General features: G+C 39.0%; 1 protein-coding gene and 1 pseudogene across 1 annotated transcript in view; both read left to right on the top strand.

Annotated features, from left to right (window-relative positions):
• SEL1L (SEL1L adaptor subunit of ERAD E3 ubiquitin ligase) overlaps nt 1–19,497 on the top strand; it is a 53,619-nt gene that overhangs the window by 13,953 nt on the left and 20,169 nt on the right. The window contains exons 4-10 of the mRNA XM_032405709.1: nt 8,891–9,058; nt 11,471–11,576; nt 12,504–12,666; nt 15,791–15,844; nt 15,935–15,994; nt 17,944–18,025; nt 18,417–18,571. Of these exons, the coding sequence (XP_032261600.1) occupies nt 8,891–9,058; nt 11,471–11,576; nt 12,504–12,666; nt 15,791–15,844; nt 15,935–15,994; nt 17,944–18,025; nt 18,417–18,571 (788 nt within the window). The remainder of the gene's footprint in view (nt 1–8,890; nt 9,059–11,470; nt 11,577–12,503; nt 12,667–15,790; nt 15,845–15,934; nt 15,995–17,943; nt 18,026–18,416; nt 18,572–19,497) is intronic.
• LOC116633453 lies at nt 10,043–10,173 on the top strand (annotated as a pseudogene).

Below are 19,497 nucleotides of genomic sequence, written 5' to 3'. Positions count from 1 at the left end.
TTTCCAATACTCAAGCATTTAAATTCCAACCCGCCCACTGGTGGCAAAAAGCAAGGAAGTTTGTCCCACTAACACATTTCTTTTTTGCGGCTTCCCCTGATCAGGATGATTCCTCAGGCATGTATGGAATTATAAGCATTTAACATTATGTACCAATTTTTATCATGCATCCAGTTGTGATAGCCACGAAATACAAAGCCACTAAAAGAATCCTTTTTTTTTTTTCTTATTGCAAATTTACTTGAACTGCCAGGAAGTAAATTCATCATTTGTTAATGTTACAGCTACCAGGGAAGATCCTGGCTGGAATGCGGGGGAGGAAGGGGAGTGGGGGAGGCCATGGCAAGAGCAGCTAGACTGAAAAAAAAAAACTGCTGGAGTGCAGCCTTCTTCCCTTTTCTTTCTGCTTTATCTATAATTTTGCTTCAGCCCTCGTGATGTGGGAAACAAAGGCAAAAGAAAAATTAAATTTCCTTACTACTTAACAGCCCATTCACAAGCCCTTAAGACAGGCAGAGTGACATTCTTCTAGGAACTCAGCTGTCTTGATCTTAATACTTTGCTAAGGGCAAAAGGCAATCTTAGCCCAACCCTCCAGGATCCTGTAAGTCTACTTTAACATTTAAAAATTCCTTTGGAAACTTCCTTTATCTCTATCCCTCAAGATACATGTTGGCAATCATCTCCCAAGCATATAGCCCACCGATATACATCGGAAGGGTCTCATGACTAAGGTTTTATTAGACAGTAATAAATGACCTTTTCCCTACAATAGCTAGCCCCCTCAAGGTCCTGGAAACATTGCTTCCAAAATTCCTTAGAGACTTAGGCTATCCCTAACCCCCCCACCCAACTTGAAAGTTGGGCTGTAATCAGGCACTCCTCATAATGCCAGTGCAGCTCTTTCCTGTCCTGTCCTGTCCCCGTGCTTTAATAAAACCACCTTTTTGCACCAAAGACGTCTCAAGAATTCTTTCTTGGCCGTCGGCCCCGAACCCCAACATCATTTCTACATCATTAGGACCTAGTTTTACTCCCCTTACCCCCATGCTGCCCTTCTACCTCACTTGGAGGAGAGAGCACTGTAAATTTATAACATTTTTGGCCCATTCACCTTTGGGAATTTGGAGGCCCTTTCTCCTATCTGGAGGAGAAAATAAAACCCAAAGACATCACGTTAGCCACCATGGCCAAAAGCAACTAGCCTGCTCTCCCAGAGTTGGATCTGTCATTTTCAGGTTCCACAGGTAACTTTTACCTCTCACAACAGTTAGCAACTCAGCTGCTGCTGCATACCGTGGATGACCCTGTAACTAGCTGGCCACCGAAGATTCATCATACCCTGTCCCCTGCCCTTCCTTTCCCAAACAGTAATTTCACCATGAGTCAGGGTCATCCTAGCTAATCCTACTTCTGATGCCAACTGACTTCAGGGGTCCCCAAGACCTCCCCAGGGTCCATGATTTGCTGGGAGGACTCAGCATGGAGTTGTACTCACAGCTTTGGGTTATCGTAGCAAAAGGATACAAAGCAAAATCAGCATGGGGCAAAGTGCAAAGGACACAAAATGCAAGTTTCCAGCAGTCCTCTTCCAGGGAATGATAGAGGATGTACTTAATTCCCTTAGCACATGTGACAACACATGGGAAATGTTATCTTCTAGGGAAGCTCATTAGAGACCCAGTGCTTGGAGTTTTTAATGAAGACTAGTCATATAATCACTCTCAGCCTGGCATGTACCAAAATTGCAGGCCCCCAGAAGGAAAACACATGTTGAAGGTAAACCACATTGTACAGTTTAGGCACAATGAGTCACTACTCTTAGGGTAGTGGGAACCCTCCCAAAATGTAAGTTCCCAGATTCTAGCCAAGGGCCCACTTTTCAAAGGATTAACAGCTATGCCTGTGATTACTGTTTTCTGCACATCATCCCAGTAAACTTTTTTTGAAAATTAATGAATAAATGGCCATTAGGAGGGGAAATTATTACATTGTGGTGTTTCCTATGTAGAATACTCATAGTTGTTTTAAAAGGGACATTATTATTGCAGATAACAAAACCCATCAAATAGTGGCAAAAACAGAGGTTTATTTTGGTTCCATAGTTCAGGACTCTTGCCATCAAGGACTCCAGCTCCTTTCTCTCCTATTCAGTCTCCTTAGTAAATTAGCTTCATCTTCATGTTTGTTCCATGTGGTCACACCTGGTGATGGCTTTGCCTCCAGGTCCTGGGTTTTCAGGAAGAACTGATACCTGCATCAGAAGGGCAGAAGCCTCCCGCAGGAGTCACTAGTAAAACTACCAAGACAATCACTTAACCATCCCTAACTCTACAGAAGGTGAGGAAAGGGTTAAGAATTGACAGCCAATCTGCAGTCCGCCACCTGGAACAATGATAGTGTTAAGTGAAATGTCACACTGCAAATAATTCACTTAGTATGATCCTTGTATTGGTCAGGGTTCTCCAGAGAAAGAGAACCAAAGGCTGTCTGCTGGCAGAATTACTTCTTGGTCAAGGGAGGTCAGTCTTCGTTCTGTTAGGCCTTCAACTAATTGAATGAGGCCCGCCCACATTATGGAGGGTAATCTGCTTTACTCAGAGTCCATTGATTTAAATGCTAATATCCTCCCCAAACACCTTCACAGAAACATCTGGAATAATGTTTGACCAAATATCTGGGCACTGTGGCCCAGCCAAGTTGATACAATTAACCATCACAGGTCCCTTTTGTGAAAGAAAAGCCTTTTTTTTTTTTCCATATATTTGCAAGTGAGAAGAAAAATTAACTACTTTTTTACTAACAGTCGTTACCTCAGGAGAAAAAAGGGAATTTGTGGTGGTAGCTAAAGGTGACAGTAATTTTTCTTTAATTTTGTATACTTTCCTATTGCTTGGATTGTCTTTGCTACAATAAACACGTTATCCAGATAGTCATGAAAAATTAAGTCAAATAATGAGCCTCTTGCTCTATTTTGAGTAGCACAAAAGGAACTGAGTTTAAACTTAACTAAATCATGCTTAAATTGGGTTCTGAAATAAGCAAGTGGGTTGAGTAATAAGATGGCATTGCTACCTCACTGTCACTCGCATGGGGGTGGCTGGGAATAAACAAACCTTAATTTAGTGATGAGATTTAACAAGATAAATGGTTAAGGAAACAGGCCATTCCCTATAACAGGTGCTGACTTTAATGAAAAGATCTTGTTGTTGTTTCTTTTATTTTGTATGGTTGTACAAGAAATTATTTGTGCAAGAAAACTCCTTTAGGAGACCATCCTTGTGGAAAAGTACCCCACCAGGGGCATTTGAAACTCTAAGAACAGTCTTTAAAGCCATTATTCAGAGAAGCTCACTCTTCTTAAATAGCAGTTTTCCTGAGCAAGTTTCACTGTGTCTGGTTTCTGATAGTGCCTGTCACGTAAGTGTCATGAAGCTTGTCACTTTCTTCTGGGCACATGGGCCAGTGCTTGCTTCTGTTTCTACTTTAAAATGATTAGTTATTTCTCACAGAGAGAAGTGAGCTTGTAAACTCTGATCTTAATGTTTGTTCATTCTCCATATTACTACATTTCACTCTTCTTCTGAAAATTAGGTTTTATTCCTTAAAGCAAGGCCTCCCTGCATTTAGTCTGCTTGTTTCTCCTTCCTTCCCTCATATTTTCTCAACTGTAGTTAGTAATTCTCAGCACTGAGTGAAAGTAATCTCTTGTAGCAAATTACATAACATTGGTATCTTCCCAAAGAGATTGCTATCCCATATTTCCACAATAAATACCTCTTTATTTGGCCTATACCATTTGCTTTATCTCAGGTATAGTTTACTTTGAATCATCTGTTCTTATGTTTTGTTCTTAAAACTTTGGGGATTTTTGCTGATGGTTGGTTGGTTGAGCTTTTATCTTGGTGTTGACTAAAATTGATGAACGCTATATGACAGTTGGTGAGGTTGATAGCTTTTTAACATTAAATGATTGTATTTCAACTATTTTCTACGACAAATACATTTTACTAAAATGTTACTTACCATTGTATGTTTAGAAGTACAAAATTGCTTCAAACAAGCAGCGTGATTAAGTAGTTTTCTTATTAACAGAACACTCATCTAAACTTAGAGGTACAATATCAGACTTTATTGGCAGTGTAAAAGCTGCTAAGATGAGAAATTTGCAAAGCTAATTAGTCCCTTGCCTTTGTTTTTATGGATCATGAAGTTGACTTTTTGGGTTTTTTTTTTTTTTTTTTTTTGACCTCACCATTAGAAAATGAGGAAAAGATAGTGTCACAATTCCCAGGACATTTCATTCAGTTCATATGGCAACGTTTACGCTGTTCCCTCTCTCTTGGATTCTTTCCATAGCATCAGACATACTGTAATAGCTTATATTTTAAAAACCAAAACCCCCTCCAGCAACCACCCAACTTCCCTACACCCCTTTAATATTACCGCTCTTTGAAGGAGTTGTCTGTATTCACTAATTTCACTTCCTCTCTTCCCATTCTCTCATCCAGCTCTCAGGATGCTCTGGTCCCCTCAAGACCTCTAAATCCACTCTGCTCCAGTCACATTCTCTTTGCTGAATACTTGGTCAGTTCTTGTTCCTCATCTTTCTGACCTCTCACATATTTTTTCCTACTCTGAAGATGCTTTCATCACTTAGCTGTTGGCTTTCTGGAATCTGCCAGATCTTGAAATACAAGGCTTCCTGACACCCAGTCTTTTGATCCTCTGCTCCCATCTATACCAGGTTTCTGTGTAATGGCTGCACTGTAGCTGATTTAACCAGTCTCCTGTTGACAGACCTTTGAGTGTTTGTTGGTTTTATATCTTTATACACAAATACAGTCTTACACATATCTCTTTGTATCCTTATGGGAGCATTTCTACAAGTTAAATACCTTAGAAGTGGAAAAATATGATCCAAAGTATGGACGGTATAAATTCTAATAGGTATTCCTAAGGGTCCCTCTTTAAGAGGTTGTACTAATTGATACTCCTACCAGCAGTATGAAAGTCCCCATTTACCTATAATCTGGCCAGCAGTGAATAACTTCAGGTTTGGGGTTGTTGTTTGGGTTGTCCTTTTTTTTTTTTTTTTTTAACTTTTTCTAGCTTTCCTGGATGATTTTTACTAACTTTGCAAGAGCAATTCTTTACTAGTTTAAATATAAAGTGGTCTGTTAATTATTACAAATTCTCATATAACATAAGTTATAAAAATCTTACTGTCAGGGTTTAAATAGATTGTGGTATTGTGTCATTATTGCAGGGTCAAAATATGATTCCTTATCTAGAACTGTGAGTTTTTACAGGAAGGTGCAAAATTGAGTTAATGACACATTTTTCTCCCTTTCATTTTTAGAGTCAGGTTTGACTGCTGGCTATCATGAACTTAAATTGCATAATCAGTCAGCTTCATTGTGCCAGAGCAGTGATTACCATGGTTTTTAAAGCTGGTACTATTTTTGTGGCAGTTTTTAAAAAGATAGCTTTGAAATTCTTGCAGAATTTCTCCATGAAAAGAAAATTGAAATTAACACTATTGTGAGGACTATCTACTTGAGATAATTGACTTGGAACTGGCAAGTCACAGTCAGTAACTTTTAGAAGACTTTAAAACAAGTTTAAAAGGCAGTAGTAATTTCCCTGTTGTGATTTTGCTTAGAGAAGATACCTGAGAGATACAAATTGTCTTTCTAGTTACTTACTAATAAACACATTCTTTAGACCAAGATTCACTCTCACTAAATTGGTGAACCATGGTACCCTGGGGGTTCTTCCCACTTAAGTTAGTGCTGAATCAGTAGTAGGTTAAAACCTTTTGTTGCCAAAAACCTTTGCATTCTTTCCAGTTTCTTTGCTGCTGTATAGTTCCATCACATGAAAGAGAATCCTTGTATTTGCACCACTTAGAAAGTTTTCGCAAACTAGGATTCTTACGGCAAGCTATTTGTTTTTAAGACAAAAATTTCTGTTATCAAAAAAAAAAAAAAATTGGGGCACGTGCGTGGCTCAGTCGTTAAGCGTCTGCCTTCAGCTCAGGTCATGATCCCAGTCCTGGGATCGAACCCTGCATCGAATCGGGCTCCCTGCTCAGTGGGAAGCCTGCTTCTCCCTCTCCCACTTCCCCTGCTTGTGTTCCTTCTCTCGCTGTGTCTTTCTCTGATAAATAAATAAAATCTTTAAAAAAAAATCAAATATTCTTTTAAACTATTATATTTTAATTTGAAATTCAGATTTACAAACTGCTATTTTACAGGTACTATTTTTCTCAAGCAAACCTGAATCTAGTAGCAGTGCATAGGAGAGCCGTTTTTCAAACTCTGTAGTTAAAATGACCCCTCTGAGGTGGTTGCTAAAGGGTACTTTGCTTTTTTGTACTAAAGATCGTTTCTTATAAACATAGACAAATCAAAGTATGCCTCTTCTGGTCAGTGATTACCAGGATGGTGAATGACATTTACCTGGTGGCAAACAGTTTGAAATTAATTTTGCCTTTCATAACTTACTGAAAATAGTTTTCAAATTAGTATGAGTTCTTCTTTGCACGGGCAAGAAGGAGTGTCCATTTCCTGCGCTTTCAGAGCAGGAGCTCCTGTGATAGTCGCAGTGTCATCTCTTGAAGGCCTATTACCTTACGTGGCAGACACCATGGTGGGTCCTTTAGGTGTACTATTTCAGTTCATCTTTGTGAGTAACGCTCTGCAGCAAGGACTCTTATCCCTATTTGTAGATAAGGAAGTTATCTGTAGATAATTTTACAGGTAAGGGGAGAGATTAAGGAATTTGCTCAAAGTGTACAGCTAGTAAGTGGTAGGGTTTGAATCAGGCATTCTGTCTCCAGAATCTGTACTCTTAATCACTAAGCTCTGCTGCCTGATTACATTCTCCATGTAAAAGCAACCCGTGGAAGTTGACATGTACTCACACTTAACCGTGTATGGTTCTGGGCTCAACAGTGGCCCTCTGGTCTTCTCATGTACTTCTCACTTGGTATTCTTATGTGTACTCTTGGCTTCCAGTCTGTGAACTGGAGAACTTCCTCTTTGACCACAGCTGAAAAGATGTCTAAGACATCTTGTTTTTGGTTTTGTTTGTTAAAACCACTTTGAATGTAGCAGGATCAAAGCTTAACTTGTCTATACCCTGATCTGTTTCATCCCTACTCAGTAACCGACTCCTCCTTTAGTGTTCTCCTAGTAAGGACAGCCATCCCCTCACTTCCTGAAGCCTTAATACCTGGGAGCCTTCCATGACTCCTCCCCTATCATCTGCACATCTAGTCGGTCAGGAAGTGGTGCCATATGTACTTCCTTAGCATCACTTGAGTACATCCACTTCTTTCATTCCATTATCCTCTTCAGGCTACCATTACCTCTCAATTAGACTAATGTCACAACTTGTAAACTGGTCGCCTTGCATCCAGCCTTTTCTCCATTCCGTTGTCCACTCTCTTAATACAAATGTAAGTATGAGCATATCACTCCTGTTTAAAACTCTTAAGTGGGGGCGCCTGGGTGGCTCAGACGGTTAAGCGTCTGCCTTCGGTTCGGGTCATGATCCCAGGGTCCTGGGATCGAGCCCCACATTGGGCTCCTGGCTCGGCGGGGAGTCTGCTTCTCCCTCTCCCTCTGCTTCTCCCACTGCTCATGCTCTCTCTATATATATATCTCTGTGTCTCAAATGAATGAATAAAATCTTAAAAAAAATAAAATAAAAAAAATAAAACTCTTAAGTGAGTTTCCATTGTTCTCAGGATAAAGTCCAAACTCCTTAATCAGATTTATCAGGACATTCATAGTTTAGCTTCTTTGTGGGCACTCACACTGCATGTTCTAATGTATTGAACTTTTTGTATTTTTTTCTAAAGTGCTATGCTATCTTTCATTTGATTCTTAGCACACATGGTTCCCTCTGTCTACAGTACTTCTGCCAACCCCACCCTGAAGCAATTCATCCACCCTCTACTCCTACACGCCCGTGAAGTTCAGTGGTAAACCTCAGTTCCCGACAGGGGAGGTGCTAAGTTGTATAGAGCAGAGACCTCTGTTCCACCTTGTTTCCAGCACCTGGCACAATTCCCAGCACCTAGAAGATAGAAAGAGCTTAAGAACAAATTAGAGATATGGCCTCTACTTTTAACAAGCTCAGGGTCTAGTGGGACAAGAGTATGGTAAAGAAAGAACCTCAGCAGATATCATATGTGCTCTGATAAAATGCTGAAGTGTATGTGAGTGGTGAACTTTACCTGGGGGAGCATTTTCCCTGTATAGCTTTATACTATTAAAGGAACTGACTTATAACATTCAGGTAGAAAAAAGGAGAATTGTGCTGAGCAGTGGAATTGATCTGGTTGCATTTGCCTTATTTTTGCTCACTAGTTAGCAGGGAGTTTTACGGTAGACTTCTAACATTCTAAGCTTTATCAGATCTTTTTTTTTTTTTTTTTTAAAGATTTTATTTATTTGACAGAGAGAGACACAGCGAGAGAGGGAACACAAGCAGGGGGAGTGGGAGAGGGAGAAGCAGGCTCCCCGCTGAGCAGGGAGCCCGATGCGGGGTTCGATCCCAGGACCCTGGGATCATGACCTGAGCCGAAGGCAGACGCTTAATGACTGAGCCACCCAGGTGCCCCTAAGCTTTATCAGATCTTAAGACCTTCAGAAATTCTAAGCTAGATACAGAGCTGCCATGTACACTAAGCCAGCCATGTTCACTAAGTTGACCTATCCTTAAGTCATCCTAAAGAAAATTGATGCTGACTCTTTCATGTTCCCCATTTCAAATCATGTATTTTTGTCTTCAAATTCTGATCATTAGAATTGACAGTATTAAATCCATGGATACCAGAGGTGCTATTCATGTTTAGAGTTTTTTCTTTTCTTTTCAGCTCTGACCGCCATTGAAGGCACAGCACATGGGGAGCCCTGCCACTTCCCTTTTCTGTTCCTGGATAAGGAGTATGACGAATGTACATCAGATGGGAGGGAAGATGGTAGATTGTGGTGTGCTACAACCTATGACTACAAGGCAGATGAAAAGTGGGGCTTTTGTGAAAGTAAGTATTGCTCAGTAGGAGGCATGTCCACATTGCTTTATGTCTCAGACAACATTTTTAAGGCCTTTTTCTAGCCATCCTTTCCCCACCTTGGTCAGAAGTGGTCCCCGTCAATGATACAGATATAGTCTTAAAGAATGGACTTAAGAGCAGGAAGCATGCAGTATACTCACTTCCAGGCTATCACTTGGCCAGTTTATCACACTCGTGTTTTATTTAGAGATGATTTTCTGTTGGTGTGCAGAGATTGTTCTGCAAACCCTCAGGCAGGCTGCTAAATTAATTAATGTAAAACATTTTTTGGCAATAAAAACAGAACATTATGCTGAGGTTAATTAATAGTACTTAGAAGAAAAATAGATAATACCTTTTTTTTTAATTTTTTTATTGTTATGTTAATCCCCATACATTACATCATAGTTTTAGATGTAGTGTTCCATGATTCATTGTTTGTGCATAACACCTAGTGCTCCATGCAGAACGTGCCCTCTTTAATACCCATCACCAGGCTAACCCGTCCTCCCACCCCCCTCCCCTCTAGAACCCTCAGTTTGTTTTTCAGAGTCCATCGTCTCTCATGGTTCGTCTACCCCTCCGATTTCCCCCCCTTCATTCTTCCCCTCCTGCTATCTTCTTCTTTTTTTTTTTCTTAACATATATTGCATTATTTGTTTCATAGGTACAGATCTGAGATTCAACAGTCTTGCACAATTCACAGCGCTTACCAGAGCACATACCCTCCCTAGTGTCTATCACCCAGTCACCCCATCCCTCCCCCCCCCCCCCCCCCCCCAACAACCCCCCCTTTTTTTTCTGAGATTAAGAATTCCTCATATCAGTGAGGTCATATGATACATGTCTTTCTCTGTTTGACTTATTTCGCTCAGTATAATACCCTCCAGTTCCATCCACGTCGTTGCAAATGGCAAGATCTCATTCCTTTTGATGGCTGCATAATATTCCATTTTTAAAATACTTTGAGTGAGCTTTGCACAGTGGCAGTATCGTAACCAATGAGGTTTATCCGAGGTGCGATTATTGCTAATTGAAAACTTTTCCTAAAATACTTTGAGTGAAATGTGCTGTGCTAAGGTAATATTTGACAGATACAGTATATTTAACTGCCCTAAATGTTAATGTCAGTTTTGCCTCTGAAGGCAAGCTATGTTTTTGGGAAGAACTTTCTGTTAAAGAACAAAGAAAATCTTGAACATACCTCTTTTGATACCAGATGACATTTTCAAAATAATGGCTCTGATAGAATATTTAGGCATTCCTTAGAGATAGTCAGATATAGTCCATCTTTGGATGTGGGCCAGTACAATTAGGTACTCCTGTTTAATACATCAAATTTTGTTTTTATATTACAAGAAGAAGTTACTTCTATTTCTATAAATAACTCCTAATGAAATATTCAAATGTCTCTTGATGAGTTTTAGATTTCTGTTAAAATGCTTTCTAATAGTAGCAAAATAATTTTGGGGAAATCTAATGCTATGATTTTCAGTGTTGTATCAGTACATAGGAAAAAACAGAATTTGACTATTAAATCAAAATCTATATTTAATAAAAATCCTTTTTTTCAACTAATTTTTCGTTATGTAATTAGTCACATATTCTCTCCTTGTAAAGACACAGCCTTTCTGGTGAGGCTAAAGTGTCCTTTGACTACAACAGTATTTTTTCTACTATTTTTTTGTTTTGTTTTGTTTTTAAAGATTTTTTATTTATTTATTTGACAGACATAGCAAGAGAGGGAACACAAGCAGGGGGAGTGGGAGAGGGAGAACCAGGCTTCCCGCTGAGCAGGGAGCCCGATGCGGGGCTTGATCCCAGGACCCTGGGATCATGACCTGAGGCAAAGGCAGACGCTTAACAGCTGAGCCACTCAGGCACCCCTAACTATTGTTTTTTTTTTTTTTTAATTTTATTATGTTAGTCACCATACAATACATCATTGGTTTTTGATGTGGTGATCCATGATCCATTGTTTTCGTATAACACCTAGTGCTCCATGCAGTACGTGCCCTCCGTAATAGCCACGTTTTTTTATTGTTCTCTTCTTCAATTTTAGCTCACCTTGGCATATAATCATAAGGCTCTACTGGAATTTTAGTTGACTTATATAAAAAGTTTTAGAAGTACTAGCAGAAAAGCACTTTCCAAAAACAGGTTGATACAGCTTTCTTTACAAGGAAGTGATTTTAATGAGTTTTATTGTTTTTTAAAAAAGTCTTAACTTTAGTCAGATAAGGCCACACATAAAAGCATGTGTCCTTAAAATCAGACTGGGAAATAGTGACATATCAGTGTATTGGTAACTACCCAGAAGAAAGAATATATATTGATGTTTAATAAATAATTGGTTTAAAATTAAAATCGATTTAAAAGCATCTGACATTTTCTTTTTAGCTGAAGAAGAAGCCACCAAACGGCGGCAGATGCAGGAAGCGGAAATGATGTACCAGACAGGGATGAAAATCCTCAACGGAAGCAACAAGAAAAGCCAGAAAAGAGAGTAGGTAGCACTGCCAGTCCATTCTTCCCCTGACATAGGCCATTACTGAGATAAAAAGCACTTAGTACTTGTTTAAGTGCACTGCCGAAGACAGAGGATTTTTTTAGGCTGTATTATAAGAAAACCTGATATGATCTATAGACTTTGGGGCATTACTTCTATCGGATTTCAGCTCTTCGGGCTAAAAAGATTATAAATACTCATCACAAGAATGAACAATAAGCAAAATGGAAATAATTAAAATTTATAATAGTTTCTAAGAGCCAAGAATATGTGTACTATTCAGAATTCAAAATGACATAAAACAAAAGGAATTGTTGTCAGGTGTTTTTTTGTTTTTGCTTTGTAATTATCTTGCAGACAAACACTAGAATTTAGGAATTTGGAAAGAACATAAAATTCAGTTGACTGTCTTTTAACATTTTATGTCCCTTAATTTCAGCTGACTTTTGTTATAGTCTGTGCAAAGATTTTAAAAGAAAATTGCAGTGGTTATCATTGGATTATTTATTAGATACTACATTATTATAATTCTCTCTCATTCTTAGACTGTTCTAAAATATTGGAATAACAGAACTGGTACCTTACATAAAAAGAAAAGTAGCCCAGAATGTTTTCTACATATATAAGTAACATAATTTAGTGGAAATCAAATATCAGAGGGATTCTGTAGAATAAGAAAATTATTTATTCTGCATTTTAGTAGATTTTGTAAAAGAAAAAAAAACAAAAATTATTTTAAGTTTTTTTTTTTATTTAAGTAATCTCTACACCCAAAGTGGGGTTCAAACTCACGACCCCGAGATCAAGAGTCACACGCTTTTCGAACTGAGCCAGCCAGGCACCCCAGATTCTGTAAAAATTTTAATGGGAGTTCCAAAATATTGCTAATGTGTTTGTTTTTGTTTTAATTGCTTATGTTTAAAGAGCATATCGGTATCTTCAAAAGGCAGCAGGCATGAATCATACCAAGGCCGTGGAGAGAGTGTCATATGCTCTTTTATTTGGTGATTACCTGACACAGAATATCCAGGCAGCTAAAGAGATGTTTGAGAAACTGACTGAAGAAGGCTCTCCTAAGGGACAAACTGTAAGTGTACTTTCATTGCAGAATCTCTTGGCACACAGCACTTGTTTATTTTCACAGTACTTTACTCTTTATGCTCTGCCTTCCCTGAACAAGTAAGGCTGGAAGGTAAAATGGCTTTAAATACTAATCCTGTGGCAGATCATTTTACCAATCTTCTCAGACAGTCTTCTTCCTCAGGGTGAGAACACCTGTGGTCACCTAAGGCATTTTTGCAGCTGCATCTTACCACAATTATACTTGTAGTTTTCCAAATTCAATCTGTACAGAATGAAACATAAAGGTAATTATTTTTTTATCTGAAATCACTCCCCATTGCCTTTTTTCCAAAGTTCAGATGCTCCAGCTTTTGGTAATCTTGGTGTTTTTTTAAAAAATATATTTTATTACAGAAGCAGTACATGTTCATTATAAGAAACTAGAAATACAAAAAAAAAAAAACTAAGAAAGAAAACATCGTATCTGTACCACACAGACCTGAACGTTGGTAACATGTTAATGCATGCACACCCTTCTTGACCTTTCTCTTTGTGTATTTATACGTGTGAACTTCTTATTAAAATGAGATGTCACTGTCTACTGTTCCCTTCCTTGCTCTTTCGATAAATAGCCCTCATCATTCCAGTCCAGTAGATGTAACATCCAGACTGTCTTCATAAGGCGTAGAACCAAAACATTTCCTTTATCCCTGTTTTGTCCAAAGCACTATCCAGTCCAAGACTACACCTTCTGTTTGGTCGTTAATGCTAGCAGAGTCCCTGCCTTTCTTTCTTGTCTGTGCCCGAGATAGGGCCAGTTCTGCAAAATGGCCTTCTTAGTTTGTCTGTTTGCTTCTTCCTTTTGTCCTTTATTTGGGGTCTTCATCATCTGTATTTCCCATAGAGGATATCACAGCTAAAGGCTGATGAACTAAAGTCAAGTATTTTTGGCTCAGACAGCCTTATAGGGGGATGTTCTGCATCCCATATCACATCACACCAATTGATAAATATTCTCTGCTTGATTTCGCATGGGTAATAGTAAGATTGACACCTGGATTTAGGAGGCCACCACATTTATTTTTAAGTGCTCTCAGTAATTCAGGTTTATCGGAGGTGTGGGATTTGCTTAAATATAAAATTTCTAGTCACGGTTAGCGGAAGTCTGTTTTTAGACTGTTTAAACAATAACAGGAATTGTGACCATTTTTTTTTTTAAAGATTCTATTTATTTATTTGACAGAGAGATAGCAAGAGCAGGAACATGAGCAGGGGGAGTGGGAGAGGGAGAAGCAGGCTCCCCGCCAAGCAAGGAGCCCGATGCGGGGCTCGATCCCAGGACCCCGGGATCATGACCTGAGCCCAAGGCAGACGCTTAACGACTGAGCCACCCACATGCCCCGTGACCATTGTTTTCTATAGGACTGAATATCTACCCAGTCTGCAACTCTTACACAGTTTTGGTTTAATTTATAAACAGGTTATATCTTAATTGTTCCCCCTTTGTTTTCAAAGCTTTTTTCCCCTTCTTTGTGTAAGTCAGATTTTATAAATTCACACACACATTCTTTATTCTGCAGACACATTTGGCTCCAAGAACGGTTGTAGGGCGCCTGGGTGGCTCAGTTGGTTAAGCGACTGCCTTCGGCTCAGGTCATGATCCTGGAGTCCCTGGATCGAGTCCCGCATCGGGCTCCCTGCTCGGCAGGGAGTCTGCTTCGTCCTCTGACCCTATCCCCTCTCATGTGTTCTCTCTCTCTCATTCTCTCTCTCTCAAATAAATAAATAAAATCTTTAAAAAAAAAAAAAAAGAAGAACGGTTGTACTTCTCAGGCATCGTTCCCCTCTAGTAATAGCACCCCACAGTGCCATAGTGCTTTATATGGCATATTGCAAAGCGCTCTCTCCATGGTAATTAATTCTAGCTGATGTAACAGACATAGCCCCAGGATCACACTGGCTCAACACTACAAAGAGTTACTCCTTGTTCACACCAGGGTCGATGCGGTTCCCCTGCCTATGTCACTCTCTTCCCAGTGCTGACTCAGTCAAGGGCCACTTCTGCCACATAGCTGTACCATCTGAAACATGGGGCTTTCGAGCCATCATGAAGGGAGAAGAGAGGGCTGGAGGATTTTCTATAAAGTTTGTTGTTTTTTTTTTTTGAAGATTTTATTTATTTATTTGACAGAGACACAGAGAGAGAGGGAACACAAGCAGGGGGAGTGGGGGAGGGAGAAGTAGGCTTCCCGCCAAGCAGGGAGCCCAATGTGGGGCTCGATCCCAGGACCCCGGGATTGTGACCTGAGCCGAAGGCAGACACTTAACAACTGAGCCACCCAGGCGCCCCTTCTGTAAAGTTTTTAATGGCCAGGCCTAAAAATGGCTTGCATCTCTCTTTGCCACATCCTAAACACGTGACCCTACCCAAGTACAAGGGCGGGGAGGGGGTGGGGCGGGGATGGGGAGTGGCTGGGAAATGTAGAAGAGCTCATGGATTTTGATGAATGCTGGCACATGATACACCTGCCTTTCTGACTTTAGCTTTTACTTTCATGTCTTCAAGGATGGTCCTCAGTGGGCAAAGGTAGAACCTTATCAATGTATTGTTTGCTTGGTTGTAGTTTTTTGTTTTGGGGGTTTTTGTAATGAAAAATTGTGTGTGCTTCAGCATTGTAAAGTGACCTTCCTCTGTTGCCCCTTCAACATGACCCTTGCCGCCCCTTTTTATTGCTAGGATGTTTATCTTGGTAGCCTCTTACTATTTTCATTGTGTATTCTCCTTTGATAGGTAATGCGTTGATGTGATGATATAGGGGTTTTTTGGTTCTCATAATTGCTGTTGATCAAGATAAAGGAAAAGCCATGCTTAAGTGTGTTCAGCTTTGGTTTTGTAATTAATATTTTATTAAGCCTGTCTTTAATCTTCAAGCTAAACTTTTTGATTTGTTTAGTTGTATTTCATTGTGTAATTTGTAAAACCTTGAATGCATTTCTGAGGCTCCTTAATTAACCACAGTTGTACATACTTGGATTGTTCAAGTCTTTCAAGATCTAAAGATTCTTGCATCTTTTCATTGTTCATAAAACTATGTCTGTGGATAAACTTCCACTAGGGAAGAATTCTTACTTTTATCATTTTATTTCAGGCTCTTGGCTTTCTCTATGCCTCTGGACTTGGTGTTAATTCAAGTCAGGCAAAGGTAATATTATTAAAATTTTATTGTATACTACCATTTAAATTGGGTCAGTGTGTGCCTGTGTTCACTTAAGCATATTTTGTTCTTTCCCAGGCCCTCGTATATTATACTTTTGGAGCTCTCGGGGGCAACCTAATAGCGCACATGGTTTTGGTAAGTAAGACTTTAGTAACATTGAGGAGCAGAATTTTTGGTTCATGAGGGGCCATAGCTTTTCTAGCTTTCATGAATGAGGTGCACTTATATTCATGAAGATCAAATATTCAGTTGAACATTCTTCAAATTCTTGTTAATGGGTACAACACTTGCATCTACACATGGATGAAAATTTGCACAGTCCACAGTTTTTCTTTAAAATGATGACTTTGGCTGATTGCCCTTGTGATAAATGGCTCTTTTTTATTTTCCGTAAGTTGGAAATGTTTGTCAAAATCATTTCTTCGGTTATCACAGATTTTACATTGAAAATTGATTTATGTTTTACATTTAAATTTATACAAATAAGGAGATTGTTACAGGAATCAGCTAGAAAGGCACTTAACACCCACTGGTGTTGGAAGGAGAGGTTAAAGGAGATACTTCTGAGGAAAGAAGTAACTAAAGTAATTCTTGAGGGATAAATAGCAGTGAGTATGAATAGAAGTGGAAGGGCATTCAGACAACAGGAGCAATATATGCAGAAGGACAGTGATGAGGGAATGTGGTGCTTGCAAGAAAATACAGGCTCTTTAGTGTGGCTGGAGAGTAGAACATCAGGAAACTTATCAGGAATCACGTAAATGGACTGTATGTCACGCCAAGGAACTTGGACCTCATCTGTACAGACGTAAACTGCTGAAGTAGGTTAAGCCAGTGAAAAACAAGGATGTTGCTCCAACTTTCTGAAACATTCCTCACTAATTTTGAAGGTTTTTTTCCCATTGGCTTTTTTCGTCTATGGTAGGTAACATTTATTCCTCAAACAGTAAATGAAAAGTTCCTTTTAGATGAATTTTCCAGAAATTTAAAGCATATTTTTATATGGCAAAAGTATGTTACATTGGGGAGGGTATGTGCTGTGGTGAGCGCTGTGAATTGTGTAAGACTGATGAAGCACAGACCTGTACCTCTGAAACAAATAATACAGTATATGTTAAAAAAAAAAAAAGAAAGAAAAAGATAGTAGGAAGGGAAAAATGAAGGGGGGGAAATTGGAGGGGGAGACAAACCATGAGAAACTATGGACTCTGAGAAACAAACTGAGGGTTCTAGAGGGGAGGGGGTGGGGGGATGGGTTAGCCTGGTGATGGGTATTAAAGATGGCATGTACTGAATGGAGCACTGGGTGTTATATGCAAACAATGAATCATGGAACACTACATCAAAAACTAATGATGTAATGTATGGTGATTAACATAATAAAATAAAATTTAAAAAAAATTTTTTAAAAAGTATGTTAAATATTTCTGACCAATATCTTTTTTTTTATTTACCAATCTTCTTAAATAGTGACTACAGAATAAGAACATTAAATATTATAGACGTTATTATACAGTAGTGCCCTAAGGATTGTTAAAGATTATAAAGTTATTTAAGTCTGTGCTGAATGACTCAAGAGAGCTCTACCTTTTTTTGTTCTGTTCTTTATAGTTAGCTATCTTCCTCCTCAATCTGAAATCATTTTTTGCTCATGTTACTGTGCCTGCTCCTAGTAGTCTCTCATCTTCCCTATTTTGCTCATTTGTTGCTTCTTTCCTCGTTTGGTAGATTAACCCATTTTTGTTAAAATCAGGTTTAAAATAAGATTAGAATGTATTCTAAGCAAGAACCTAAGTAATTTTCTCTTACACGTGAGATGTGCACATTTCATCCATAAAGTTACGGCATCTATTTTGATTTCTTTGGGAACTTCATTATTTCCTAGTTCTTACCTATAGTCTGGTTTTTGGGGTTGCTGAATAAATTACCTCAGAACCTAAAACTCAGGATAAACGAGGTGGTAATATACTGGGATCAAGGGACTGCAGAAGTACGTCCTGAGCGCGGGTGGCTTCATTCATTCCGACAAGAATGCCAGTGAAGCGTGTGAACCTGCAGTCTTCTCACTGGAGCTTGTCTCACAGGGTTATCGGTACTGGGCTGGCATCGGAGTCCTCCAGAGTTGCGAATCGGCACTGACTCACTATCGTCTTGTTGCCAATCATGGTATCTATTTTTTTTGCCTTTCACCTTATCAGAAGAAACAGAAAACAGAATGGAATTAACTTCAAATACGTCTGTTTTTGTTGTACTGCTTGAAATAATCATGATGACTCTTAAGTGGAATGATCTTTACACTAGTTGACTAAGATCTCCTTTGTGTGTGTGTGTGTGTGTGTGTGTGTGCACGCACGTGCGCACGGGTACGTGTACACTTTGGATTCCACTTACTAAATATTTTATGGAAAACGCTGGGTCTGTATAGATTACTATTTTGTAATCTATAGATTACTGTTAGCATAGTGTCTGTAAGTGTTTGGCAGCTGAAATTCTACTTCCTTCTGTGGAACAATCCTTCTGACCTTCCTCCATGTTATTACTTCATCGCCCTGTTTAGTTGCTAGTGATATCTCGCTGACAGGAGGCTCAGTAGTACAGAGAATACGGCTGCCTGACGAGGTGGAAAATCCAGGAATGAATAGTGGAATGCTGGAAGAAGATTTGATTCAATACTATCAGTTCCTAGCAGAAAAAGGTGATGTACAAGCACAGGTATGTGTTTAACATCTCATGGTGTTTGTCACTGCGTTGTAACAGTCGTGGGGCAAGCACTTACATCCATAAGAAACATTTCCATTGCTCTGAGCCATTATTAACTACATATTAGAATCACCTGAGTAGCATTATTTTTAAAAGTACCAGGAGTCTCATACTGTCAAGACATTTCCATTTGGATGCATCGAGGATGTAGGCTAGGCATTGATAGTTCATAGAAGCTGGCCAGGCGATTGCACCATGGGTGGAAACCACTGCTTGAACAGAGCAGTGTCTTGATGATGAAGGCTCTTATTGGAGTCACCAAAGATGAAAACTGCCACTTTCTTTCAACAAAAAGTCTCTGGAACATTTGGAATTTCAGATGCCCTTCAGAGCCATTTACTGTTCATGTTTCCTTTGCTCATCTTAGACCATAATTTCCTCAAGGTCAAGGACAGAAGTAACCTTGTTCAATGTAAATTGTAATGGTATATCCATCAAAGTACCGTGTATAATTTGTTATTTCATGGGTTATTTGATAATCCTGAAATAAAAAAGAGGACTTCAACATTTCCCTTTTTTTCTATGCAGTTTACAGGTCTTTTCTGATTTAGACACATAGAGACATGAGTATTAGATACTTTTTGAGAACAATTGATTTTAAGACTTAACAGAAGGGAATCTTATGATTAAAAAAAAAAAAAAAACTGTAGTGAAAGATCCAAATCTTAGCTCATAGAAATTTTAATAAAGTTATCTTGTCTAATTAAACATCTGTCTTTTACATCAGAGGCCAGTTAAAATTCAAAACTATCTAAAAGCCCCAAAATAGGGAATTATTTAGCTCAATTATGACACTTCCATGTATGGAATTTTATGCAACCATTGAAAATTATGTAGAATACTACTTACTATGGAAAGCTGACTTTAGTGTATTCAGT

The sequence above is a fragment of the Phoca vitulina genome, unplaced genomic scaffold (genome assembly GCF_004348235.1).
Source record: "Phoca vitulina isolate PV1807 unplaced genomic scaffold, GSC_HSeal_1.0 scaffold7, whole genome shotgun sequence".
Lineage (NCBI taxonomy): Eukaryota > Metazoa > Chordata > Mammalia > Carnivora > Phocidae > Phoca > Phoca vitulina.
Note: the sequence above shows the minus strand (reverse complement) of the source record. Positions and strands in the feature narration are given on the sequence as shown.